This window comes from Cinclus cinclus, chromosome 1 (assembly GCF_963662255.1).
Source record: "Cinclus cinclus chromosome 1, bCinCin1.1, whole genome shotgun sequence".
Taxonomy (NCBI): domain Eukaryota; kingdom Metazoa; phylum Chordata; class Aves; order Passeriformes; family Cinclidae; genus Cinclus; species Cinclus cinclus.
Window position 1 is genome coordinate 62,918,065 of NC_085046.1, and position 23,524 is coordinate 62,941,588.

At 37.7% G+C, this 23,524-nt stretch overlaps 1 protein-coding gene across 1 annotated transcript; it reads right to left on the reverse strand.

Moving 5' to 3' along the window:
• Positions 1-9,914: 9,914 nt before the first annotated feature.
• On the reverse strand, positions 9,915-10,652 carry RNF182 (ring finger protein 182). Its single transcript, XM_062498792.1, has one exon. The coding sequence runs from the start codon at positions 10,650-10,652 to the stop codon at positions 9,915-9,917; it is 738 nt and encodes a 245-aa protein (XP_062354776.1).
• Positions 10,653-23,524: the final 12,872 nt, after the last annotated feature.

The following is a 23,524-nucleotide window of genomic DNA, read 5'->3' on the forward strand; positions in this document are numbered from 1 at the left end:
GAAGTTGAAAAGAAACTTCATGTTTGAATTTACCATGGAACAAAACAAATGCTTACATTTTAATCTGAGCTTTTATTTCTACACTAGAAAGAGGGATGGACAGTACACCTCCACCTTTTTCCAAGGGTAGCTTATTTTCAGCTCAGAGCGGGTTTGGCATACAAATTAGGGTTCAATTATCTGCAAGCTTAGAGGCTCATAAGATCTAGATAATCAGAATGTTGATCAGTTCTAGGCTATCCCTCAGTTTAATAGAGATAAAGGAAGCAAAGCATGGCAGGGAGGGTTTTGCAATTTAAGAAATAAAGAAGCACTGTGTGAGTTTTTATATCTAGCCATCACTAAACCAAAATCTCATCCGTTCAAAATGCAAATTACACCAGCTGCCACATACTGGCTAATGTGAATAAATCTTCCTATTCTACCCACTTTTCCAAGATCACATACTGCACCCCTGTGAGTTGCACTCCTTTATGGTCTAGCTGCACCTGAAGCCAGCAAAGTTACACGACACACTCCTTGCAGTCCTGCTAAAAGAAGGAATAATTCATGCCAGGGGAGTGTGTTTGCTGAGCAGCTCCATTTCCCTGTGCACATGTGTGCAAATCACACCCGTGTCCCCTGCGACCAGGCTCCACTGGCACTTCTCTGACCACACAAGGGACAGCCTGCAGCTGGCAGTCTCTGAAAGCAGCAGCACTGGTGGAGTCAGGCTTTAGAGGTGCCTGGATAAGGGTTTCCAGGCAAGAACATCCTTCTCTAAACCAGGAATCAGCCCTGTGTTTTTAGTTTCAGTCAGTTGGCAAGGCCAGAAAATGTAGGACTCCAATGCAAAATAAATGCTGCAAATTACTTTCTGGCTGCTGCCTGGATTGCTCCCTCATGCATGGTGCCATTTTATTTTAAAAATACATGGTTGAGTGATCATCCAAAATTTGTCTAGATTTTAATTTAGTTTTTTTTTGGTGGTCTTCCTTTATGCAAAACACTTCACATACTTGTGCAGTAAACAAAAATATTTTGTCTATTAGGTTAAAACACTGTGAAATACTGTCACATACTCACTTTCAGTCTATTTTTAAAACTGTTCCAGTGAATAACAGGAATAAAATCTGAGAGACCTTCAAACCCAGACATTAAGAAATATGCTTATCATGACAAATCTTTACTGAAAAATTAAAATTTTATTGAGTGAAACAATTGCTTTTACACAAGTACTTCATTATTTCAGATAGGAATGGTTACAGTTTTGCCATTTGCTATCATGACATAATTTCCTTGTCTGAAAAATTATGGCAGATTTCATCATTCCACTCATGAAATAAACACACACAAAAAAGAAGTTCCCACACTATGACTTTTCTTCATCTAAAAAAGACAGTTATAGAAGGCAAAGTTACAGCAGCCAAACTCTTCTCATAAAACTCATTACATCTGGTAAGCCTCAGCTTGATCTGGAATTTAAAACCTACAGATTTTTGGTGACAAATAAAAAGTAAAGCAATATATGATTAAGACTTTTTCAAGTTTATTGGATTGACAATTTCACTCTACAATGTATCCATAATTCACTGGAGCATACACACACATTCTTCACACTCTACCTGTCTTTGTGCATTATTTCTGCAATCTCTTGTAGAAAATCTACAGCTGTTTGCCTACTCAAGCCCTATTGTGTGATCAAGCCCTTTCCTCAATTTTCTTTTTTTTCTTTTTTTTTTTAAACCCTTCCCCCCCCCCCCCCCGTATTTTCAGCATCTACTTGTAGAAACTTCATTAACTATCTGCATGATTCATGCAGCCTTGCTGACCTGGCTTTATTATTGTGTTTAATTACTAAAGCAAACTAAAAAATCAGTAGAGATTTGCAGCTGACTGTGGAAGTGCCCAAAAAGTTTCAGCCTCAGAATTTCATTCTTTGCTGAGAGAAAATAAGCTAATGTTTCCTTCGAGTCACTCAGTTTTCCTCATTAAAAGATGGGACACTGATGTAAAGAGCATCAGCATAAAGACCTGCAGGGGCTGCAAGGAGCCTTCTGTGAGGCCCAGGACAGTAAAATGCTGAGTTTCCTGCTTGTATCTGGTAGAACATCTGAAGGAAGAGACCCCAAATTTTTGCCCTACTAGGCAATATGAAGAACCCAATGTAATGGGCTTACTGTCTAAACAGCATCATTATTAATAATTTTATCTGAGAGCACCTCCTTTTCTTGGAATGAAGAAAGAAGGACATGAAAAAGGCCACAGGTCTTAAGGAAATATAAGATTCAGTAAAAGGTATTGAAAAGAAAAAATTATCCTTGCAATAAAAAAAAGCTCTAGGCTGTAGTTTGGGATGGCTGCAGCAAGTGGGTGAGGTAGTTGCCACCACTATGGCAGAGGGGGATGATGAGTGGCTGCTCAGTCCAGCAACGTGCTTAATAGAGCTGAAATCTGTACAGTCTACGCCAAGTTTAAACTAGATATTCTCTGGAATCTACTGTTTCCTGCACCCACGCGCACCAGACAATTCAAATACGGATATTAGAATGCACAGGATAAATTCATGTTAGTGAGTTTATCAGGGCACATCCATATAACATAGAAACTAACAACAATCAAGTGTAACACCTCAGATGTGCTGTCAGGACCAATAAAAATGACAAAGTGATTTCCATGGCCACTGGAGTACAGGTGTCCTATGTGGTCACATGGCTTATCAACAAATGGCACTAATTAGAATCTATTTCTAAATGCTTCATCCCACCTCAGAATAAAAAAGAAGAAGCAGCATAAAAAGTTCAGGCAAGTGCAGGGGCTGGTGGTGAGCATGGGAAGCCTGCTGCCTAAGGAGACACCAAATAGACTAGGATGTTCAGCTTGGACAAAAGGCAGCTGAGGAGAAGAATGACATGAGGTCAACATCTCCAAGGACAAGTGAAGTTCTGAGGAGTGTAGAGCAAACTGTGTGCCATCATACCTCAAAACTGCTTTCCTTATCGGAATAAGTAGGGCAGATGTAACAAGTATCTAGGGGGTTTTTAAGACAAGCAGTCCTTTTCCATCAAACATAGAATTAAATTGTGGGAATTCCCACTCTATGCTGTGGGAATTTATAGGTGCCAAGACTATAAGTGGGTTAAACACAACACTTGAAGGAATCCAAAGAAGTCTATAGGCAAGGATCAAACCCACAGACACAACCTACATCTCAAAAGATCTCCAAACTGGGGATTGCCATATATTAGGAGATATATGAGGAGCTCTACACCCATGTGGGCTGTTCATATACCTTTTATATGTGCATCCACTACAGCTCTGAGGTTAGAGAGACCCAGCAAATCCCCCACCTCGCCCAGGGTCAGGATAAAGCATAGCACCACTTTTTTTAAGTAAGTAGCTTTTGAATTCAAAACCACATAAAATCTAGTTGTCCACCTAGGATTTCCTGAGTCACACTGCTCCTTCTTGTCCTCTGAGTGAGGCAGAGGATTATCTAATATATTGTAATTAAATCAGAAATGCAGTTACCGTTGTCAAGACATGAGTCATTTTTTCATGCACAGATCTGATTCCAGTGACACAGTTGCAAAGGCATCTTTTCAAACTCTGTAATGCTGGATTACTTTTTTCTTCTGAGCTAAACTGTCAGCAAAAACTGCTTAGCAGTGAGTGGCAATCAATCCAGCCTTGTCTCTCAACAAGTTAAAGAGTTTTGACATAGTGTGGTTGTCATCTAGAGGTTTGCTTATGAAAAGAAAATTCACATGCTTTTTGAAAGCGTATTTTTAATAAAATCATCCACTTTTGGAAAGAAAAGCTCTATCCAAAGAAGTAGGCTGTTCGCCTAAGCACCTCTTGAAATTTCAGTAATATTGCTATGCATGCACTTGGGAAGATGCATTTCTTCAGTTTTACTTGACATTCTTGACATTTTCCACTCCCTAATGCAGAAAGCAGTGTCAGTCAGGACTTGCCAGGAAATATCCCCACTGGTACATGGTACATCATTTCTGTAAATTATTAGCTGTTCAGCTACTGGTTGCTTATCTCTTTTGTTACTTGAACAACAAAGATTATGAATTATTCAGCAACAGTGTGAAATGGATAAATATGATACATTTCCCAGATTTCATAAAAGTTAGAATAGTGGGCATAGAAGAAAGGGACTACAGAAGAAAAAAATTATGCAGAAGAAAAAAAAATGGAATCAGTATGAGACAAGTATTTCCTAACAAAGAAGCCTATTAAATGGCTGAGAAGTCACTCGTGAGAAGAAATGGAGGCCTCATCACTTTAGATATTTAAAACCAGACTAGACAAAGCATTCATCTCCACAGCAGCAGAGGAAATGGATAAAATGACTTATTAGGCTTCTTCCTATCTATCTCTGATTTCTACAATTTAATAAATTTTTAAAAATACAAACCACATTTTTATAGCAAAAGGCAGAAAAAAACCAACAAAAAACCAACAAAAAACACCCAACCCATTTTCTAGTTGCAGTGTTGCCTAGCACAATGAAACTTGATTTAAAATTAAATTTATGCTAGCAATCCAGACTGCAATATGACTTTGTCTAAGGTCTAACACTGAAAGCTTTGCTACTGTCACACGTGTCTCTAAAAAGATGATTTACTGTCCCCAGACCATGGATTTATTCTTTGTGCCAGAACTCTTTGTGAACTGTAATGGTTCAACTTTGACAGAGGTGGCAGATGCAAATGGAAGAATGGTACTTTACAGAAAAGTAGTGGAGTATGGGGTCTGTGCCTAAGGTCTGGCAGACTTATCAACTCCCTTAGGAACCTTCAGCACTAAATATTTACTGATGCCACTCGAAGGATAACATCTAGTCTGCTAGTATGAAAGTAAAAAGACTCAGACTCTTTCTATCACTTTGAATATCTTAAAATTATTTCAAAATACTCAGTTCTTCTTCCTCACATTTTCTTTTCTTTCTTTTTTGTTAATCCCTGAAGGCACTACTCTATTAAAAATAAAGTGCACTGTCTTGCTGTGTAGAAATAAATATGAAGAAATGGAAAAAAACCCAACCCTGAGAAACCTTAGAATAGTCAAAATGTTTAAGAGTGTAACACTGTGGATCTTTCACTCCACCCATCATCCATGCAGGAACATGAAATCATGATGTCGAACTGTTGTATAAGGAATCAAGATGCACAGCTGAAGTGAACTTTCCCAGAGATAATGCAGGGGTGGGTGTTGAGCCATGGTGGCCCTCAGGCTTGAGACAGCCTCAGTAATTTTGAACCAGCCAAGAAAAGGCAGGATATAACCACATGTTTTCCTTGCTTTGGCATCAAAACTGTTTTAACAACATGCTGCCATTTACCCACTGCACCCTGTTCAACTTCTGCATCCTAGCTGTAATTTTGCAGTGTTTTCAGTATTAGCCTTGCTGTGCTGGACTGGGCTGCAAACTCAGTATAGTGGAAAAGATTGCTTCATTTCAAAATATTGTTTATCCACAGTTTCATGTAGACTTGTTTCATGAGAGGGGGCAGAAGTAAGAGGAATAGTGACTTGAATCTACCACTAGAACTGCTTGAAATTAAGAAAAACAATGTCCCTGTACTCAATAACAAGGAACTCCCTCAAAACATCATCCACCTTCCTGTGAACCTCCTCAGTTCCTCTTCCTCAGGCACAAGTGTAGCCACCTAGGTGGAAAGCTGTGTTCGCCTGTTCTGTGCTTGTCTATCTGGCTGTGTGCTGCTGGACTCCACAGAACCAGAGAATTCTTTGAGTTGGAAGGGACCCTCCAGGATCTTTGAGTCCAACTTTTAAGTGAATGTCCCACACAGGGATCGAAGCTATGACCTTGGCATTATCAGCATCATGTGCTGACCACTTATCAGTATCTTCAGGTAATCAAGTCTGTTTGGAAGAGACTATTTTTGGGTACACCGTAAAATACTGGCTACTTGAAGTTTGCCAATAATGTTATCAGGATGAGAGTTTGCCTATTTTCAGTGTTTTATATTAGCATAAATAGATTTGTAAGCCCATAATCCATATAACAGGACCTACCAAAGCTCACAATGCAGCTAAATCGAAAAGATCAGCCCTTCCTTTGGCCAGTCCTGTAACTTTAAACAGTTAACATTAGCAGTGGGAATGTGCCAAATCTAAGGATATGTTTAAATTAGAATGACTTTCAATACTTTGCTATTTGGAAAGTAAATGTATTCAACTCTAGTAACAGTAGTAACAGTAGTGAATTAATTTAATTACCAAATGATAAGAACTCACACCTCTTCTCTCTCCCTTCATTCCTGGAACCAGCCCTAAAGCTGCAGAAAGCAATATTCAACACCAATGGAACAGATGATTGGAGATAGAAGCATCATAAAGTCACCCCAAAACAATTTTCAACCCCAGAAGGGTCAGTATGAAATACATTGAACTATTTGCAGCAGTTCTACCCTGAAATATTTAATTAAAACACAGCCCCTGTGTCCCAGGCATAGAAAAAACCCCTCTCTGCTTTGCTCAGCTTCCCAGTCAGCCCAGCCCCAGGTCCTATGCAAGTCCCCACAGTCTCTGTTGACCCTCACTCTGTTAATTGCCCTTTAGGCTCTGGGCTCAAGCCACAGCTACAGAGCTTCATCCCTCACTGAGTCCTGCTCACAGGATGGTCCAGCTCAGCACATCCTTCCTAAGCTGTGACCAACAGCTGCTCCTGCATCATCCTGGCCCAGCCTTCTGGGGATACCACGATATCATACTGTAAGTGAGCAGCTGGTGGAGATACAGTCTGCATCCATAGGATAAGCAGGAATTAAAACCAAAACAAAACAATCTCATTTGGACTAAATTAATCCTGTAGTAATGAATTTCTAGCACTTTGTACTTGGTTGAGTCATGTCTGGGCACAGCAGGAATAAATCCCACTGAAAGGGAATTGCCTTGGTGTGCAGGCAGTATTTTACAACCCCAGGAGCCATTACTTTCCAATGAGAGAAAAACAGTCAGAGAAAAGGAAGGAAAAGCAGGCAGAAAAGTATGCAAGTCTTGATTTTAGCCCCATTTACATCGATTTCAGCACAGTTATTCCACTGTAGAGGACACAAGAGTTTTCAGTTCAAAGTCTAAAGGATGGTAGAGAATAAAAATAAGGAAAGAGTAATACCTGAAGTTCTTCTAGTCTCAGTCACACAGCAAAAATTCTTCTCCACAAATAATTGAGATTTATCTCCCAGCAATTCTCAGTGGCCATATTGTAAGTCATATAGGTATTTTATGACCCCAAAGCTGCAATAGCATGCTCTGGCTGAGTGGCAGTATAGCTGTACAATCAATATGCTTTTGCATGCTTGCATCTTTGAGTGGGTTTGTATTGCAGACCGGCCTGAAATAAAAGCATAAATTTAATGGGCTGGCAGTCTGAAAAGTAGAGAAGTCTAACAACAGGTCTATTAATTTGTGCTGTGGTGTATAACTGATACCACTCTAATTTTGCTACAGTGATTTTGCTGCACTGCTACAGTGTAATTAGGCACTGTTTTGAAACAGAGTACAAAATACCTGGTGCTGGAGCTAAGACAATCAGCTGAAAATCAAAAGGAAAAGACACAGGTAGCACTTTAGAGCATGTTGTGCAGAAGTAATTAATATATATATATATATATATATATATATATATATATATATATATATATCTCACACATTTGCAAAACCTATGTACTATGTTAGTCAGCCCTTTATTAGAGACACTATATTCAGACAAATTGAACAAATCCTAAAACATATAAACCCCTAACACTACAAATACATCTTTCCAAAAGTTATGAAGTTCTATAAAACCACATAGGTTTCTGTTTTTCTTTCTTTTGACATGATTGTTGCTGGATACGTAAAATTTATGAGTTCATAGATGAGTCAAACCTTGACTGGAGATGATTCCTCTTCTAATTGCATGTGCTTTACCACAAACATTAAAAACAATTACTTAGGAACAGTATTTTCTAGGAATTCTGAAAATATTTTAGTTATAATTATTGTCACTACAGAAAAGTCTGAAACATTTCCTTTAATCATTCAACACGTAGCTCCATAACTCCATACACTTGAAAACTAGAATTTAGCTGTAAGGTTTCTTCTTACATATGTGTCTATATGTACACACACACACATATATACACACTATTATAAAATGAGTGTCAAGAAAAGCAGTACCTTTGCAATTCCACACTTTCTCTGTTTGCAATAGAAATAAAACTTCAGATAGCACCTGTGTCATCTACAAAGTTGAACCAACTTAAGTTCAAGTCCTCTTGACAGGCTCTGCTTTTCCCACTGTCATTGTTTCACTCTTATGAAAGTCTGTTTTCTCTAAGAGTATAATGTTAGCCCGTACATTCGGTTCCCATGCAACAAACCCTTCTCCCTTTTACACTGCTCTGAAATGACTAAATCTCGTGCCAGACCCAAAAACCAGGCTTGCACTGCTCAACTACACCCTCCTGTGCACAAGAAAACCAGTTTGCAGCTGTGGTGTTGCTAGATCTAGTTATACATTTGAAAATTAAGTATTACTTTTTTTGTGTTCTTCCAGGAGATCAAGAAGCAGCCTAAACCATGCAACATACAAGCAAGTCTTACAGGACCTGGTTCTATTTATGGAATGGTAAAGTATCAGTAATTCCTCTGAGCTCCACTAATGGAGACATGCTTATTGCCACATCTAGATTGCCATCAACTCACAGCAGTGACAGGGGGAGTTCAGAGTATTAAACATTTTGAAGGACTATGCCTTAAACAGAAACCTTCACAAAGTCACAGTATCTCCTTACAATGCTCATTCTGTGAACTCAGAACAAAAACAAACAAACAAACAAACAAACAAACAAAACTCCAAACCCAGAAAGCCAAATAAACAAAACCCAGGTTAACCATTTCAGATTTTTTTTCCTTGAATTTGAGTTAGTGATTGAAGATCTGTTTCCTAATTGTTAGGAATAAAAGTCTGTCTTGAGAGGTAAAGTCACATAAGCCAAATTCTCCAGCACAGTACCACCAAGTACATGTGCATGAGGTTGGTCATCCATTAGGAAGGACTGGGGGCTTGGAAATGTCACTAGTGGTGGTGGAAATGCTGGGAGGGAGGGTAAGCATAAAAGAACATAGCTAGAGAAATCTGCAGAGCTCTGAAGCCTCAAAGGGAAGCCTAAGGTGTGTACACTGAAATAAGTGCACCTGGAGAACAGCAAACACATGGCTAGGTCCCCAGAAGTACTCATTAGCAGAAAATTTCATAGTGAGCTGCAACTGTCTGACAAGAAAAAAATGGTCTTCTCTTTGGGGAAAGTGTTCTGGAGACAAGTTTTTAACATTAAAAAAAAAAGTTGGCCTCCCACAAGTATTTTTGCTATAAGAAGAATTAAAAAATTGGTAGTATGTTTTATTCTTCTTATGATATTAACTAATAAAGTGATTTAATTTGCTATAAATGATGATGGATTATAAATAACAGATATTTCAGAGCATGAGATGCTTTGGGTGAAGGGATGCAATACTTGCATCTGGAAGGTGTCTGCTACAGTAATTTTTTCTTGGGTGAATCCTACAGCCTGAACTGATTTGATCAAGCCTATACAAAGCAAAGTCCTACTCATTTGAACAGTGACAGCAGCAGCAGGCACCAAGTTTGGCAATTTTGCTTTATCCCTTTCTAAAATTCAGCCCTTCAAATTAAAAATATAAATTTTATTTTCAATTCTTAGCTCAAAAAAAGCTCAGGGTGAGGAGGATCAAATTCAGTTGGAAAAAAGGGACCATGTAACTAGGGCCACTGCTTCCATTTAGTGGGATGGACAATAAGAATAAATAAGAATACAAAGAATACAAAAGCAGGATAAATAAACTATGCTACACATCTGGTAATTCACCTTATTTTACTCTATTTGTTATCAAGATGACATGCAGTCTAGAACTTCATGGCAAACACACTGGCAAAAGCCATAAATCATGAGAATAACAAGGCTCGAAGGAACAAGGCTTACAAAGACAACCCCAAGGGTAACTTTCTTGGATACCAGTAAATAAATCCCTAAAGGCAAGGAGCTAAAGTACAGCAACCCTAGCAACCACACTAGCACCCGAATCGAGGTCTGGAAGAGCAAAGATGTGCAGTTCCACACTGTCCAGTTGTGAGACACAGTTGCAACAGAGTCAAAACTCGTAGGCCTGTAAAATTCTACCACGGGGGTTGAGTTCAGAGTCTGGGGACTTTCTCTTTGTACTTCCATGATTGTTATAACCAGGCAATTTGAAGAGGTGTGAGAAGGGCTAACCAGAGACGCCAGCCTTTTGGGAGTCAGCAGCAGTTCTGTTGGGTTGTCTGGTAGGCACTTCTTTCCCTTTCCCCCACAAGCTAAATTCAGAAGGATGTTGTTGTCATCAGGAAGACTACTAACCTCATCATCTGGCAGGCACGTTTCAAACCTGCAAAATGGGCACACTATGACTCCTTGTGGGGAATCACCGAAGTCTATGATCTTGCAAAGGCATTTGGCACACACTCTGTGACAGCACTCCAGCACTTTTGGTTTTCTCTGTCGCAGGTTGTAGCGGTTGTAACAGATCTTGCACTCAAGCTCATCTGAGCTCTGGGTCTCCACGGACTCCTCTGGTAGTTGAGTGGTCATTTCTTCAGATGGTTTTAGACTTGGGGAAAGAGAAGTCAAGGGATGAACAGGTTGCTCAGTCTTATTTTAGAACATTTTCCTATCACCCATCTCAAACAGAAAAAGATGAGGTGACATCATCGAAAAGCATCAGTAGACATCATCCATTTTCAGCTTCTCCTAGGGATTGTGCACTGCATGTCCTTTACTCTGAGCCAGGCATCCATCTGGAAAAGCCAAAGTGGATTTTTTGTTGAAAGCAAATGCAAAAACAGGAAACAAAAGGGGAAATGGAACACAAAAGAGAAAGGGAGAGAGGAAAATGGAGAGGGAAGGCTTTAGCAAATTAAATACACAGTCCTACTTTTTATAAGCTCAGCTTCCTTTGCTAAAACTGCCTCTAAGGTAGCTTTTTCCTGTGGTTTACGAGGCCTATATAAGTCATGTTATGAAACTTAGCATTATGCTGCATGGTTTTATTTTAGAGTTGAAGTTCTGAGTGGCTTAGCCCATGAAGTTCTCAGCAGAAGCTGCAATCTAATCACTGATCTATGACCATTTATTTAAACTCTGGTTTCCCAAGGAAATGAGGCTTGACACCTGGAGCTTTTGGTCTTTCCTGGTAACTTGTGAACCTGCTGTCCAATTTCGAACTAATCAGCAGAGGGGCCACACTGAAGATAATTAATTTGCTAAAAAGAAATGAACACTAGTGATTGGGTAGAGGAGGGGTATTTATAATGAGTAACATTTTTCTTGGAGAGCAATGGGTGGTCAGCACATCCCAACCTCTGCTCTGAATGGGCAGCATGCTGCCTGCAGCTGAGCCAGAGAGGAGGGCAACCCAGGGGGAAGCTGGCGATACTCTGGGGAAATAAAAAAGTTTTGGGGAGTGGAATGGGTATGAAAGAGGTCCAGGGTTATTGCAAAGAGTTATGTGGGGACCTAGGAATAATCTGGATTAGGATTTGTTAATTTTTCTGTTTGTGGAGCAACACATTTCCTTTTCTCTGCCCAGCTGCTGGACATACCAATACATACAAAAACAAGTGTTCTTTAGCTTGCAACAAATGTCTCCTTCAGTATGTGGCTGCTGGGGTGAAGGCTAATGTGCCTTCCAAGGGCATACACCAGATGCTCTTGTTTTCAAGGGTGTCACGGCTGTGGCAGCTGTTTCACACCTCAGCTAAGGAGAGGTCCGTGGCACGCTTGCCTCGCTGCACTGTCACTGTGCAGTGGTTTTGCCACCAGACACACCTGCCTCACTTAAACAAATATCATATTTTGTAATTTGATTTCAGGAAACAGTGCATGTATTATAAACAAAGCATTAACCAGGAGTATGTGCTCTGAGGATCAATAATCACCAGGATTTACAAAACCAGTTTTTATATGCCAGAAGATAAAAAACCTCTTCCAGATTTAGGCACATGCTTGCTTACAGAAATGAGGGCAGAACTGCATTTTGCAGGTTTTCAAATTCATGCCTTCATTGCTAGAGTAGCAAGGAATTGGCCACAGTCAAATAATGGGCAAAGTCAGCTCTTGTGTGCAGCTGCCTCTTGCCTTATCAATAAGTATCAGGCACACTGATTATGGAAAAGTGGCCTATTTCGATAAACTTATTTCTTGACTATTTGTTTTAGTAAATATGTGATTTCTTTCCCTTTCCATTGGGAAGTTACTACTCACGCCTAGCATTCAGTTTTTTGTTCTATTTTTTTGAGGACAAGGCAGGAAGCAATTCTTTTAAGCAATGTGCTCCTTCTGTTAAAACATTTTACCTGCCAACCATCAGTGAAGTCTCTTTCATGGGCTTCTTGTTGTTACAGTGCTTTAAGTATTTTTCCATTTCTGCATATCTAGCAGAAGATGGAGAAATATGAGAGAGATGGATATATAACTTCTATAAGCAACATAGTTTGGAAAACTCACCCCCAGAATTTTTAAACAAAGATGCAAACATCAGACAATGCAGTAAAGATAAAAACATGACAACATAGTGAAAAAACCACACATATTTCTCTAAGAATTGTTACACACGTGGCTCTCTTCCCCTTCAATTGCTTCAATAACTCCTTTCCTGCCTCTCCCAGTTTATGTCCTTAGTGCTCTAAAGGTTTTATCTTTATCTCTGCCTTGTTGTTTTTTTTTTTTTACTTGTACTCTGGATATATTTGTGGCATGTTGCATCAGGCAAAGCAAACATAAGACCATCCACAATTTTCAAACTGTACAAGCTAGACATCTTCTAAGATACAAAAAGGACATCTTTCACAGAACTTAAAATTTATCCTTTATCCTTTGTTACACTGTGTGATCCTCATTAATTTCTACAACTCTTTTTATTTCATTCCAAATACCGTCTTCTAAATGCCTTTTAGGCTGATATAAATGTCACGAGATGCTAACTTTCCAAAGGATGAACAAACCACAAAATGGACCAAGAAAAGTGAAATGCCAGCCTACAGGAAAGCAAAGAACTGCTGTAAAATTAAGAAGCCAAATAAAAAAGTGATTATTTTGGACTTTCACATCTTGAGGATCATTTACCTTCTGTACCTGAGGTGAATTAGGATTACTAACAAGGTACTGTTAGTAATCTTCTGGCAAATGTTGTCCTACAACATAAAACTGGATTCCTGATTAATCAAAAATACTTTAAATTATGTGCCTGCTTCTCATGGAAAAGTATGACCTTTCTCTGAAAACTTCCAACTTGAAAAACCTTGATATTTTACTATTTATCCTTCTAATTAGTATTTCCAGACTTTTGACAAAACCCAACCCACTTTCTGTCCAATTCTATCCGGACATGGATCACCTCTCCCTGAACCAGTTTTCTAACTGAATGTATTTTCCTGATTTTACCACCTTTAATTGCCAAAATTTGACATTAATACAAGGAATAACACGTCTTTGGGACTAGCAATGTCCCAGATGCTAAACTGGGATCATTAGCTCAATTTCCAAAGCAGAGTGATCCACCTACTGTAGTTTGTGTCATGAGCTATTCTATAATTTTTTCAAACTCTTTTAAAAATATAATGTACTGTACAAGAAAGAGTGACTTTCATTGTCTTTCTCACTCCACAAAGTCTCCAAAAAAAGTCCATCTATAATAAAACATTATTGATTGTTTTTTCTTTGGCTAACTTTAGATGTTGGATTTTTCTTTACATGTTTTAGTGTGAATACTTCTTATTACTATTTGTTATTTATACATATTTTCCTTTGAAAATTAAAATTTAATCACTAGTTCCTATTAATGCCTTTCAATCATTTTTTACCTTCTCAGCGCTATGGTGGTATTAGATGCTTCCTCTCTCTTTATTGCTTTCCTGATTTGCTATGGAAATTTTTCCTTCTCAATATCCACTTTTCTGCTCTTTTTCTTTCTCTCCTGAAAACTGCCACCTTTTTGGGTTTAATTAATGCTGCCCTGCTATTATATACATCACATACACTAAAAAGTTCTCTGATCAGGGACTTATTAAAAATATATAGAAACTGAGGCTCTTAAAGAAATTTGGCTTCAAATTACTCATATTTCTTGGGAAAATTAAACATTTCTTGAGAAATATGGCCAGCTACTCCTGCTACTCCTTCCCGCAAATTCTGCTCTATAGCAAAGATTATCTAGCTGGTCTCTTACATGCTTCCCAGATGAGCATTTACTGGAAGCAGGCAGGATAAGGAATTAAAGAAAGGAAGAGATTAACTACTGTCCCTCTGAATCCTGCTGCCTCACCAAAAATGTCACAATTCACATACTTCTACTTGCTGAGTGTTAAAAGTAATATTATGCAGGGGGAAAAAAGAGATTGTGTCTATACGTTCATGTTTTATCCTCCTCTTTGAGACACTTTTTTAAATGATGCCACAGGATGGTATGTCCCTATTATGTGCTCCATTAATATTTGGTCTGTTTTAAATATTGAACTGCAACCTGCATGTTTTTCCTGATCTTGAAATCCAGGGCCAGTCATGATAAATCTAACCTCTTTCACAAGTACGAAACTTGTAGTGACTGGAAGATCAAAGTGAAGTCCCACGCCTAATTTTAAAGCACTGTGTTTTTATTAATTCTTGTATTTGCCATGATTTTAAACTGCTATTTATGTTCAGTTTACCACCTGAACCTAGACTCATCTCACCTGCTTGTTTGATACCAAGAGACACAAGTTATAACTAGGAAAATTTCAATTACAGATCAGAAAAAAAAAGTATTACACAAGGTATTCAAACCCTGAACACGTGTCAATACAAATGTAAATGAAATCTGCAACCTTACAGATATTCTTGACTAGATACAACTCTGGTCAGGCTGCTCTACCCTGGAACTGAGCCCAGCTTTGAGCAAAGGGAACTGGATTTTCCTGGAGATTCTTTCTAAAACAAATTATTCTGTGATTCAACATTTTGCTATCTTGAACTCATTCTATGTAATCTGTTTGAAAAGCTTTATCTCTTACTGAATAAAGAATCAGGCTGACAATTGTTTATGTAGATAAACAGCTCTCCTAGATAATAATTCTTTCATTTAACATATGAATTAATTTTTACAAGACCTAGAGTCCTTCTGCTATCCTGCCTTCCACAGAATCTTTCTGATGGGATCAACACAAAGCAATTGCAGAACATTTCATTCCCGCAAGTATTATGTAGCACACAGCAGCTTTCTGAACAAAATATAAACTACTAGACACATCCAATGATGACAGTATCCACTGCAATTTATTCAAGAACAAGCACATCTGTTATCCTGTGACAAGAACTTGCCTTTTGTAAGAGTCCTGACTAAGCACCGTAGGAGTGAATCCATCATTCCTGTTGCTGCTCGAGCTCTGACTCCCTCTCTTTCTATCCCAGTACCATCTGTCCTGTACATTATGAACTTCTCTAGTTGAAACTTCTATTACAAAGGGACAAAAGCTGAGGAGGCATCTTCTGGATGGTAGAAGACACAAGCAGTCCCTACAGTGCTCCATGTAACTGCTGGCGGGCAGACCAGAATCAGGGGGAATAACCTCCCTAGAGGCTAGAGGAGGTGACCCACAGGACTGGACTGAATCAATAAAAGCAAGCTCTTATGTATGACCCCACACACGGCCAGACAGAGTGCAGTGGATGATGAGCCCAAACAGGCCATTGGCCATTGACTGGTTTTGTACTAATCACTGCTCTGGAGCTGCAGACTTTCTTCCCAGGCATGCAAAGAAAGGTGAAAGGGCTGTGCAACATGTTATGGCCCTTCTTTGCACTCATCTATCAAACACTGTGTAGACAAAGTGTTCTTATGAGAGGCCAGAAGCAATTACTTGTAGATGAAACTCTTAATACTGGAGCTCAGTCATGCTGACAGGGAAAAGTAGATTGGAAACTTGTGCCTCTCTTCCCTAACGGAAGATCATCTTTGCCCAGCTCATCAAACCAACGTTTTATCATTCATCTCACACTTTTTTTTTTTTCCTATGAAGGGAATTGGCCAATATTTAATATATAACCTAAAATGAATATATGAGCTCAGCAACTTCCATAAGATATCATCCATGGACCTACTCAACATGTGATATTTTCAAAGGCTTTAAAAGTTTCCTTTAAATACAAGATGAGCATGTTCAGGAAAAAAGAGAAGGGAAAAATATAAATAAATACAGAGAAACTTACTTTCCACAAAAAAGAACTTCTTGCAAAGGTTTACTTGCAGGGAGCACAAGAATTGCCTTTTCTTCTCCACATGGGCAAAAACTGGTAGAAAGGAGGGAAACAAAATTAGTAGAGCAGGAATACAGCTGGGAGACTTTTCAGTCTATTTTTTCTGAGAGGAAGGAGTCCAACTTCTCTAGTTTGGATAGAAATAGCCATATGTTGAGATTTCTGTTCAGAGAAATATATTGGGTAAATCTCATTTACTAAAATTATTTCTGTAACATAATCCAGTTATCTTTACGGATCTGTTGTTGATTTTAAGCCTCTTTCAATATTATGTGCTAAACACTCTGAAGTGCTATCTCTTCTAGCAACCACATATTCACAAATGTTAGCAATTCACTAAAAAAAACCCAACCTAAAGGCAGAGCATCGGAAGCGATAAATTGTGCTCTGAAAGAAGAGTTGTAAGAACATATTGAAATACTTCCCTTCACAAATGTCACAGAAGCTCATTGATCATTTCTACTTTTCCAGACATAGTGCAGTCTCTTCTCCAGCACAGACCAGAAAGCAACCATCTCCTGTGGGCCACTGCATTCATGTTGTAACTTTGCTGCATTCTGACTCAGCAGGAAATGACCATCGCATTAGATTTTTCCAGCTTGTCCTGAGCACAATGCAAAAAAAAAAAACAAACAAAAAAAAAACCCACCCCAAACTGCTTTACTAATCTGACATTTCAATAGACAACGTTCAAAGTGCCAGCAGCTATCACATGTTCAACCTGTTTCATGCTACATTTCTGCTAACAGTGGATGAGTTTTAACAATGGGCATTTCCCTGTCAACTCCAATTAATGAGAGACTTTGCACAGGAGTTACAGAATGTGATGTACTGATCCATGCTTGGCTTATGGTCAGCTCCATAAACTGCTATGAAAAATGCCTCCATTCTTTTCACAAAAACTTAGTTTTCAACAGCATAGGTAATGAGGTTATTCCTCCAATAACTATGCGTGAAAGAGAAACCCCTCAACATATACAGCAAAATGTTGTGTAATATTGACTGCTGAGACTAATATAAAAGAGAAGCATTCCTATCAGAAGTTATTGTTACAATATTTAGAGTGTTTGTTTGATCTCTCTCAATCCTCTGCAATAATGTCACAAAAATGCAAAACACAGAAAATTATAGTTTTTCGTATTTGAAGTGGAATTCATGGGTCTCTATTAATTTAGTATGAGACGTCATGTAATGTTAATGTGCCATCTCCTAGGAAAAAAAACACCAAACAATCTTTTTAAAATTATTATTCCTCCTGCCCATCCTGTTAAGTAAGCAGGGAGATTTTGATGTAACAGGGTTCACTTAATTCAGTGCTCGACACAGGCTCTTAGGGTACTTTTTGCATCCTTTGCCTGTACATACTCAGTATCATCAGACTTCATTTCCTATTAACAATATAATTTGCAATACTTTTTTGTTATTCCAGTTACTAACATTATGTGTCAGGTAGTAGTGGAAAATGGTGTGAATACACAGTAAATCCCTTATTGAAACCCTACTATTCTCAATTATTTACTTTCTAGCTACAGGCTACTACAGTATTGGTATGAATCCAACAAGAGTGGTATAGAAAAAAAATGTTTTATTATTTAGTCTTGTAGGCAAAACCAAAACCTCTTCCAATATTTCTTAAGAAGAAATTTTCCCTCATATAGGATTCATGAGCTATTTATATAGTAAGATGCCAAGTGACTGCTCAATGTGACATACGGTTGTGGGTTGCTTTGTAGCTGTTTGAGAATAAAACTAATAAAGGACAAAGGATCAGAGCTTTTATCAGCTGTCTTGATTTAAAGTGGCTTAATTAGATTAAATTGTGAAGTAAAAAGACATGGCTTAAAATTTGTATCTAAAATGGTAACATTTAATTCTGCAAATATGCTAGTTAAATATAATTAATTCCTTAAAAATTATTTTTAATTCTTTCACAGCCTGCTTACTTGGGCTGTTTAGGCATTTTCCCTTGCAGTTTTCTCACTGCCAATGGCTTTTCCTTTATGACTCTGAAACCAGTAAGCGATCTACTCTAGTTAATATATATTTCACAACAGAACTCATGACCTTACTACTATTCAGGGAAAGGTTAGACATTCTCCTCTTTGGTAGTAGAGGAAGTTTTTGGTAGCTTTATCAAATAAGATAGAGTTCTGCTTCTCTGATTTAGCTCTCGTGCCCTTTAGGAGCTTTTCTGAGAGCTGAATAGACTGTAGGACCTTGGTTCTAGAATATGACTTGAAAAGATACAAAATTATAAATAAATAAAAAGCTTCTCAGTATTTCTTAATATAGACATAAATATTTAATCATATGGCCTACAGATATGTCTAGCATTTATCTTTATATTAGACACTATTAAAAGGCAATACGATTTTGTATTAGGTTTCAGAACACATGCTGAGAGCACCATAGAATTGTTCAGCCTTGCTCTGCTTGCTACTGTGTGCTTGAATGCAAGTAATTAAAATAAGTCCAGAAATACAAGAAAATAACTTCTGCTTTTTAAATAAAACTTACTTCTAATAGAAGCTATTAACTGACATATTCAAAATGTAGCATGCCCAAAATATAACAGAATTCTATCTCTTTGGACATATTTTCAATGTAATATAATTTGGGAGAGACCAGGTGAGAAAAATGACAGAAAATTTATCTTGATTACATCATTCAGTGAGAAATTCCTCTCCACAGAGGGGAATTGTTTTAATGCATAACAAGTTCCAATTAACCTTCAAAATAAGATTTAATAGAAAATAAGTGTGGCATTAGCTTTGTCCTAATGGAACTGAAAACAATCCCAAAATAGGCTAGAAAAGAAGCTGTACTTCTTGCTTTTTCTATTGTCATTTAGAAAAAGCCACCTAATACAAGTGTGTTTAACTTAGTATATCCTATTTCAAACATTTTTGAAGATACAGCTCTATACAAAGATTTTACCATATTGCCTATTTTATGTTGATACTGCAAACAGGAAATAAAAAGGGTGGACATTACAGAGGGCAGTACTGATACTGGATTTTATGTATCCTTTAGATAAATCTGCTAACATGGTTTTCTGCATTAACTGCTGCTCAGAATTTGCATCTTATCCTGAGCAGAACAGAAATGGCAAAAAACAACTGCAGTTATTTCAGTTACAAGAATATTTGAAAATTCCACATCAAAATAATCCAATTCCAATACAGATTTCCACTTATAAACAACATCTTCAGACCCAGCCTTCTATCATCATGCCCTTTTTGAAACACTAAAGTCTGATCCAGTTGATGCCCCAATAGCTTGAAAAGTGTCTGAGAAAACAACACTCTAACCTGGCTTCAGTAAAGTGTAATTGTATTATTTAATTTAGTTCCCCAAAAGCATGCACCTAAAAATAGTTATTTCTGGGATAAAGATTATTTTTATTTTAGCAATACAGCAAAGTTGGCTAATAACCCCTCCTCAATCAACATTATTATTATTATTACTACATCATTATCATCACTAGAATTTCAATTTAACTAAGAAATTAAAAAAGTCTTATAGATATATTTAAAAATCTTATAGATGTTTGTATTTTGCAAACACAAAACGCTCAGATGCTATAAAAAATACAGAATTAGTAGATGTGCTTGCCATGCAGTAAAATTGTACATCTTCAACTGCATTCATGGGAAATGAACAATCCTAACAGACAAGTGTCAGTGAGGAGATGCTAACTTTGACAGCAACATGTACTGACCTCTTATAAAAGGTTTGCAGAAAAATTCTGTTTGGCCTGATTTATACACAATATGCAAAGAACAGTTACTGCTACTGCACACACTCCACCATTCTTGACACAGGTACACGAAATAAAATTGCAGGCATTGAAAAAGCAGATGGAAGGAGTAAAATTAATTTGTGTCAAATGATACGCAGAGCTTTTATTCTATTCCTTTAAGGAATACAGGAAGCATGTGAAAAAAGAGCAGCTTTAAGTATTAGTCTGGAAGTATCTTTGTAGCTAATGGGGATGATCTGGTACTGCCAGAGATCCATAAATTGCTACACCACCAATGTCAGAATTGCTGGAGTGTTCTGCTGATGAGACTTGATTAACTCAGATTAAAGCTTATAAAGCAATTAAACTTCAGGGGGATTCATACGAATTTCTCAGCTTTAGCATGTTATTTAGCAGTGAAATGTGGTGTTTTTTTTACCCATTCTGAACTGTCAGTGAAAGAGTTGAAGTGCTACTAGATGGAATATTTCAAGTAAAAGGCAGTATCCTTATGGGCTGAGACTCTATATAGCATTCCCTTTGGACTGGATAAGAGGAGCAGAAAGAATCTGCAATTTATTCATAGGATGTATTAGAATCCAGTTAAGAATTCAGTGTATCTCCCATCCATGTGTTTCTGATAGAAATATACTGCCACAGCAGCAGATAATCCAATCAGGTCTAAATCAGATCAATATGAACCTGTAAAAAAATCAGAAAATCTGCACTTAGGAAATGTGTTTCAGCAAGAGCTGCATAATTCTATTCTGGGACAAGGGCAGCCTGGACTTTACAAATTCTCCATCATTCAAAAGAGTTACACTGGTTATGTCTCACAAACTCAATGAAGGGTATGAAATTGTCTTTTCTCTGAGCAGAGCTACAGCATTTTGATGTCATATGCAACCACAATGGTTGAAAGGTTAAATGAAATGAGCATGTTTGAAGTCTGTCAGTCAAGCATATTCAAAATACAGAATGCATGAGAGGAAAGTATCACTTCAGACATTTTGGGAGTAATCAAGGCATATTCAGAAACACAGCTTGTATATTAAACTAATTAGAAAAGAAACCCTCAACCAACACACAAAACAGAGAAAAAGTACATAAAATTGAATTCTAAAGGTTTAAAAAGCAACACAGTCCATAGAGAGCCATTAGCTTCCCTAGTAACCTATAAATTTAGTTTAGTGTAAATTAATAACTGAGACCAGGTATTGGTATTTTCTTAACTGGTAATAATCAATGGGGATTTTAGTTTTAAGTGTTTTGCAACATGCACTACAAGGCGAGAAAAAAGAACACTAACAGGTTATGAATATTACTTGTAAAAAAATTTCCAACATCATCATGGAAGCTCTTCAGCAAGTATTCCCAAGGATATCAGGTTTTCTATATAATATCACAAATGAGCAGCTTGGCTAAGGCTTATGGACTAAAGTAGGAAATTAAAAACATTTTTTGCCTTTCCACTGAGTAAGAAAGGATTTTTTTGATAGAACAGAAACATAACCAGGAACATTTTAAAACACCAGATGTTTTAAATGACAGCTTTCTTTAAACTATTTCAAATAACGAATCTCCTCTGCTCTGCTTTCACTTAAGCAAGTGAATACAAGGCTTCTGAATGTTCCTCTGTGTAAATCTCTTTTCCAAAAAGTGCTACTAGAAAGATGTGCTAGGAAGTGAACTAATTAACTAGACATTAGGGGATAACACATATTACAGTGTTTTTCATTTCCGGTGTACTGAATGCATATAGTTTGCAAAAACTGAAGATTTAGGAAAAGAATACTATATAAATGTATTCTCTATTCAAAAGCTAAGAGGCATTAGCCTTTATTTATGCTATTACTTTTTCATGGAACGCTCCATGTTTGAAGCACCAGGATAGCACACTGCTGTTTGTTAGCCTACTAAACCAAAGTTTATGAAAGGTAACAACTATTGCATTAATAATCAGTGCAAAAGGCAGCATCCACTGTGAATCCGACTTTTTCAAATCTCTGCAAACACCAACCACATAATTTGCAGCAAGTTAAAATATACCTTTTCCCTTGGGCTTGGTTTCTTGACAGAAAGAACTCCCAGTGAAATTGATTAAAATCCAATTCTGCTCCAGAGTCAAATGATTGCAATATTACTTGAGAGCTTCTGAGCTCATATTTGTCCTTCTCTGCTTCTGGAGGACTCTTTCAAAAAGTGTGCCCAAAGAAAATGCAGCCTAAGGGGCATTTCTCAGTAATTTTGGTGGATATATTTTGAAACAGTGAGTACAGCTACACTTTAAACTGCAGCACAGTGTTGATATAACTGAGCCCGATTCATATCGGAACCAACATAGCTACAATAACACATAGCTCTGGATGAGCTAAATAAATCTGGCTTGTAGGAGAATCAGACAGCCTTATGTACCATTTCCCACTCTATCATCCTGTGCTAATATGCTGAGCTTTGTCTACAACATGTGCCAATATATCTTGCCTATCTGTAAGCCATCACTGTAGACTGCTAAGCTACAGAAGACGGCACTTTGAAATGTGATAGTAGATACCCTAAAAGACAGCAAAAATTGTACCTTTCATTCTCAGATATGTCTGTTTGAACTGGATATCTGAGGATTAGTAACCATGGAAAATGGAGACTTTCATCTCCACTTACTAAAAAGTTTATGTAAATGTTGCTATTCACACAATGTCTGTCAGTGCTCCTCCATACAGATGCCTTCCAAAGTTTTTTCCTGCCCATAAACACCTTGTGTATTTGAAGTGACAAGACTTGCAGTAGAAGGCTTGAGAAACTTGAATTTTCATGATTTTTCTCCCGAGACACTCCTATTTCTGAGTGGGCTTCACAGAACAGTGCTAAATGGACAGTTAACAAGACAGAGGTGGATTGAGGGAGAATCAGCTGCTTCAAGAATGAATTTTACATTAAGCTGATCCACTAGACAGCCCTGGTGCCCATGTTGTCTTACTAATGAAGCACTCTTTGTCCACAGCAAAAGGCTATAGTATATCACACTGTCTATGCCCAAATCTCAAGTTTTCAATGATCCCACTGAATTGATATAAATAAAATCAAAAGCTTTTTGCAGCATTTTCAGAAATGCATTTATGGTATTGTGCAGCAACAAAAGCATTCTGTCCTTTTTGGTCAAAGTGGTCACAAGTCTTTTGATAAGAAAAATGGCACCATGGCATATAGATAATTCATTAGACCAAGATCCTCTTGTGTAAATCAAGGGTGACTCAACCAAACAAGATGCAATGCTTACAAATATGTCAACAGATCACATTGGCTTGTCTTAAAAATCCCTTTGTTTGAGGAAAAAAGTAGCTTTCCTCTTGCTTTCCTTATGGTAGCCTGTAGCTCTAAAGATGTGTTAAGAAAAACTTTACTTGAGGGATTTGTTTGTCAAAACTTGTCACTG

What these genes read in the sequence shown, in the direction of transcription:
- RNF182 (XM_062498792.1), bottom strand. Translation starts at nt 10,652, where the DNA reads ATGACCACTCAACTACCAGAGGAGTCCGTGGAGACCCAGAGCTCAGAT.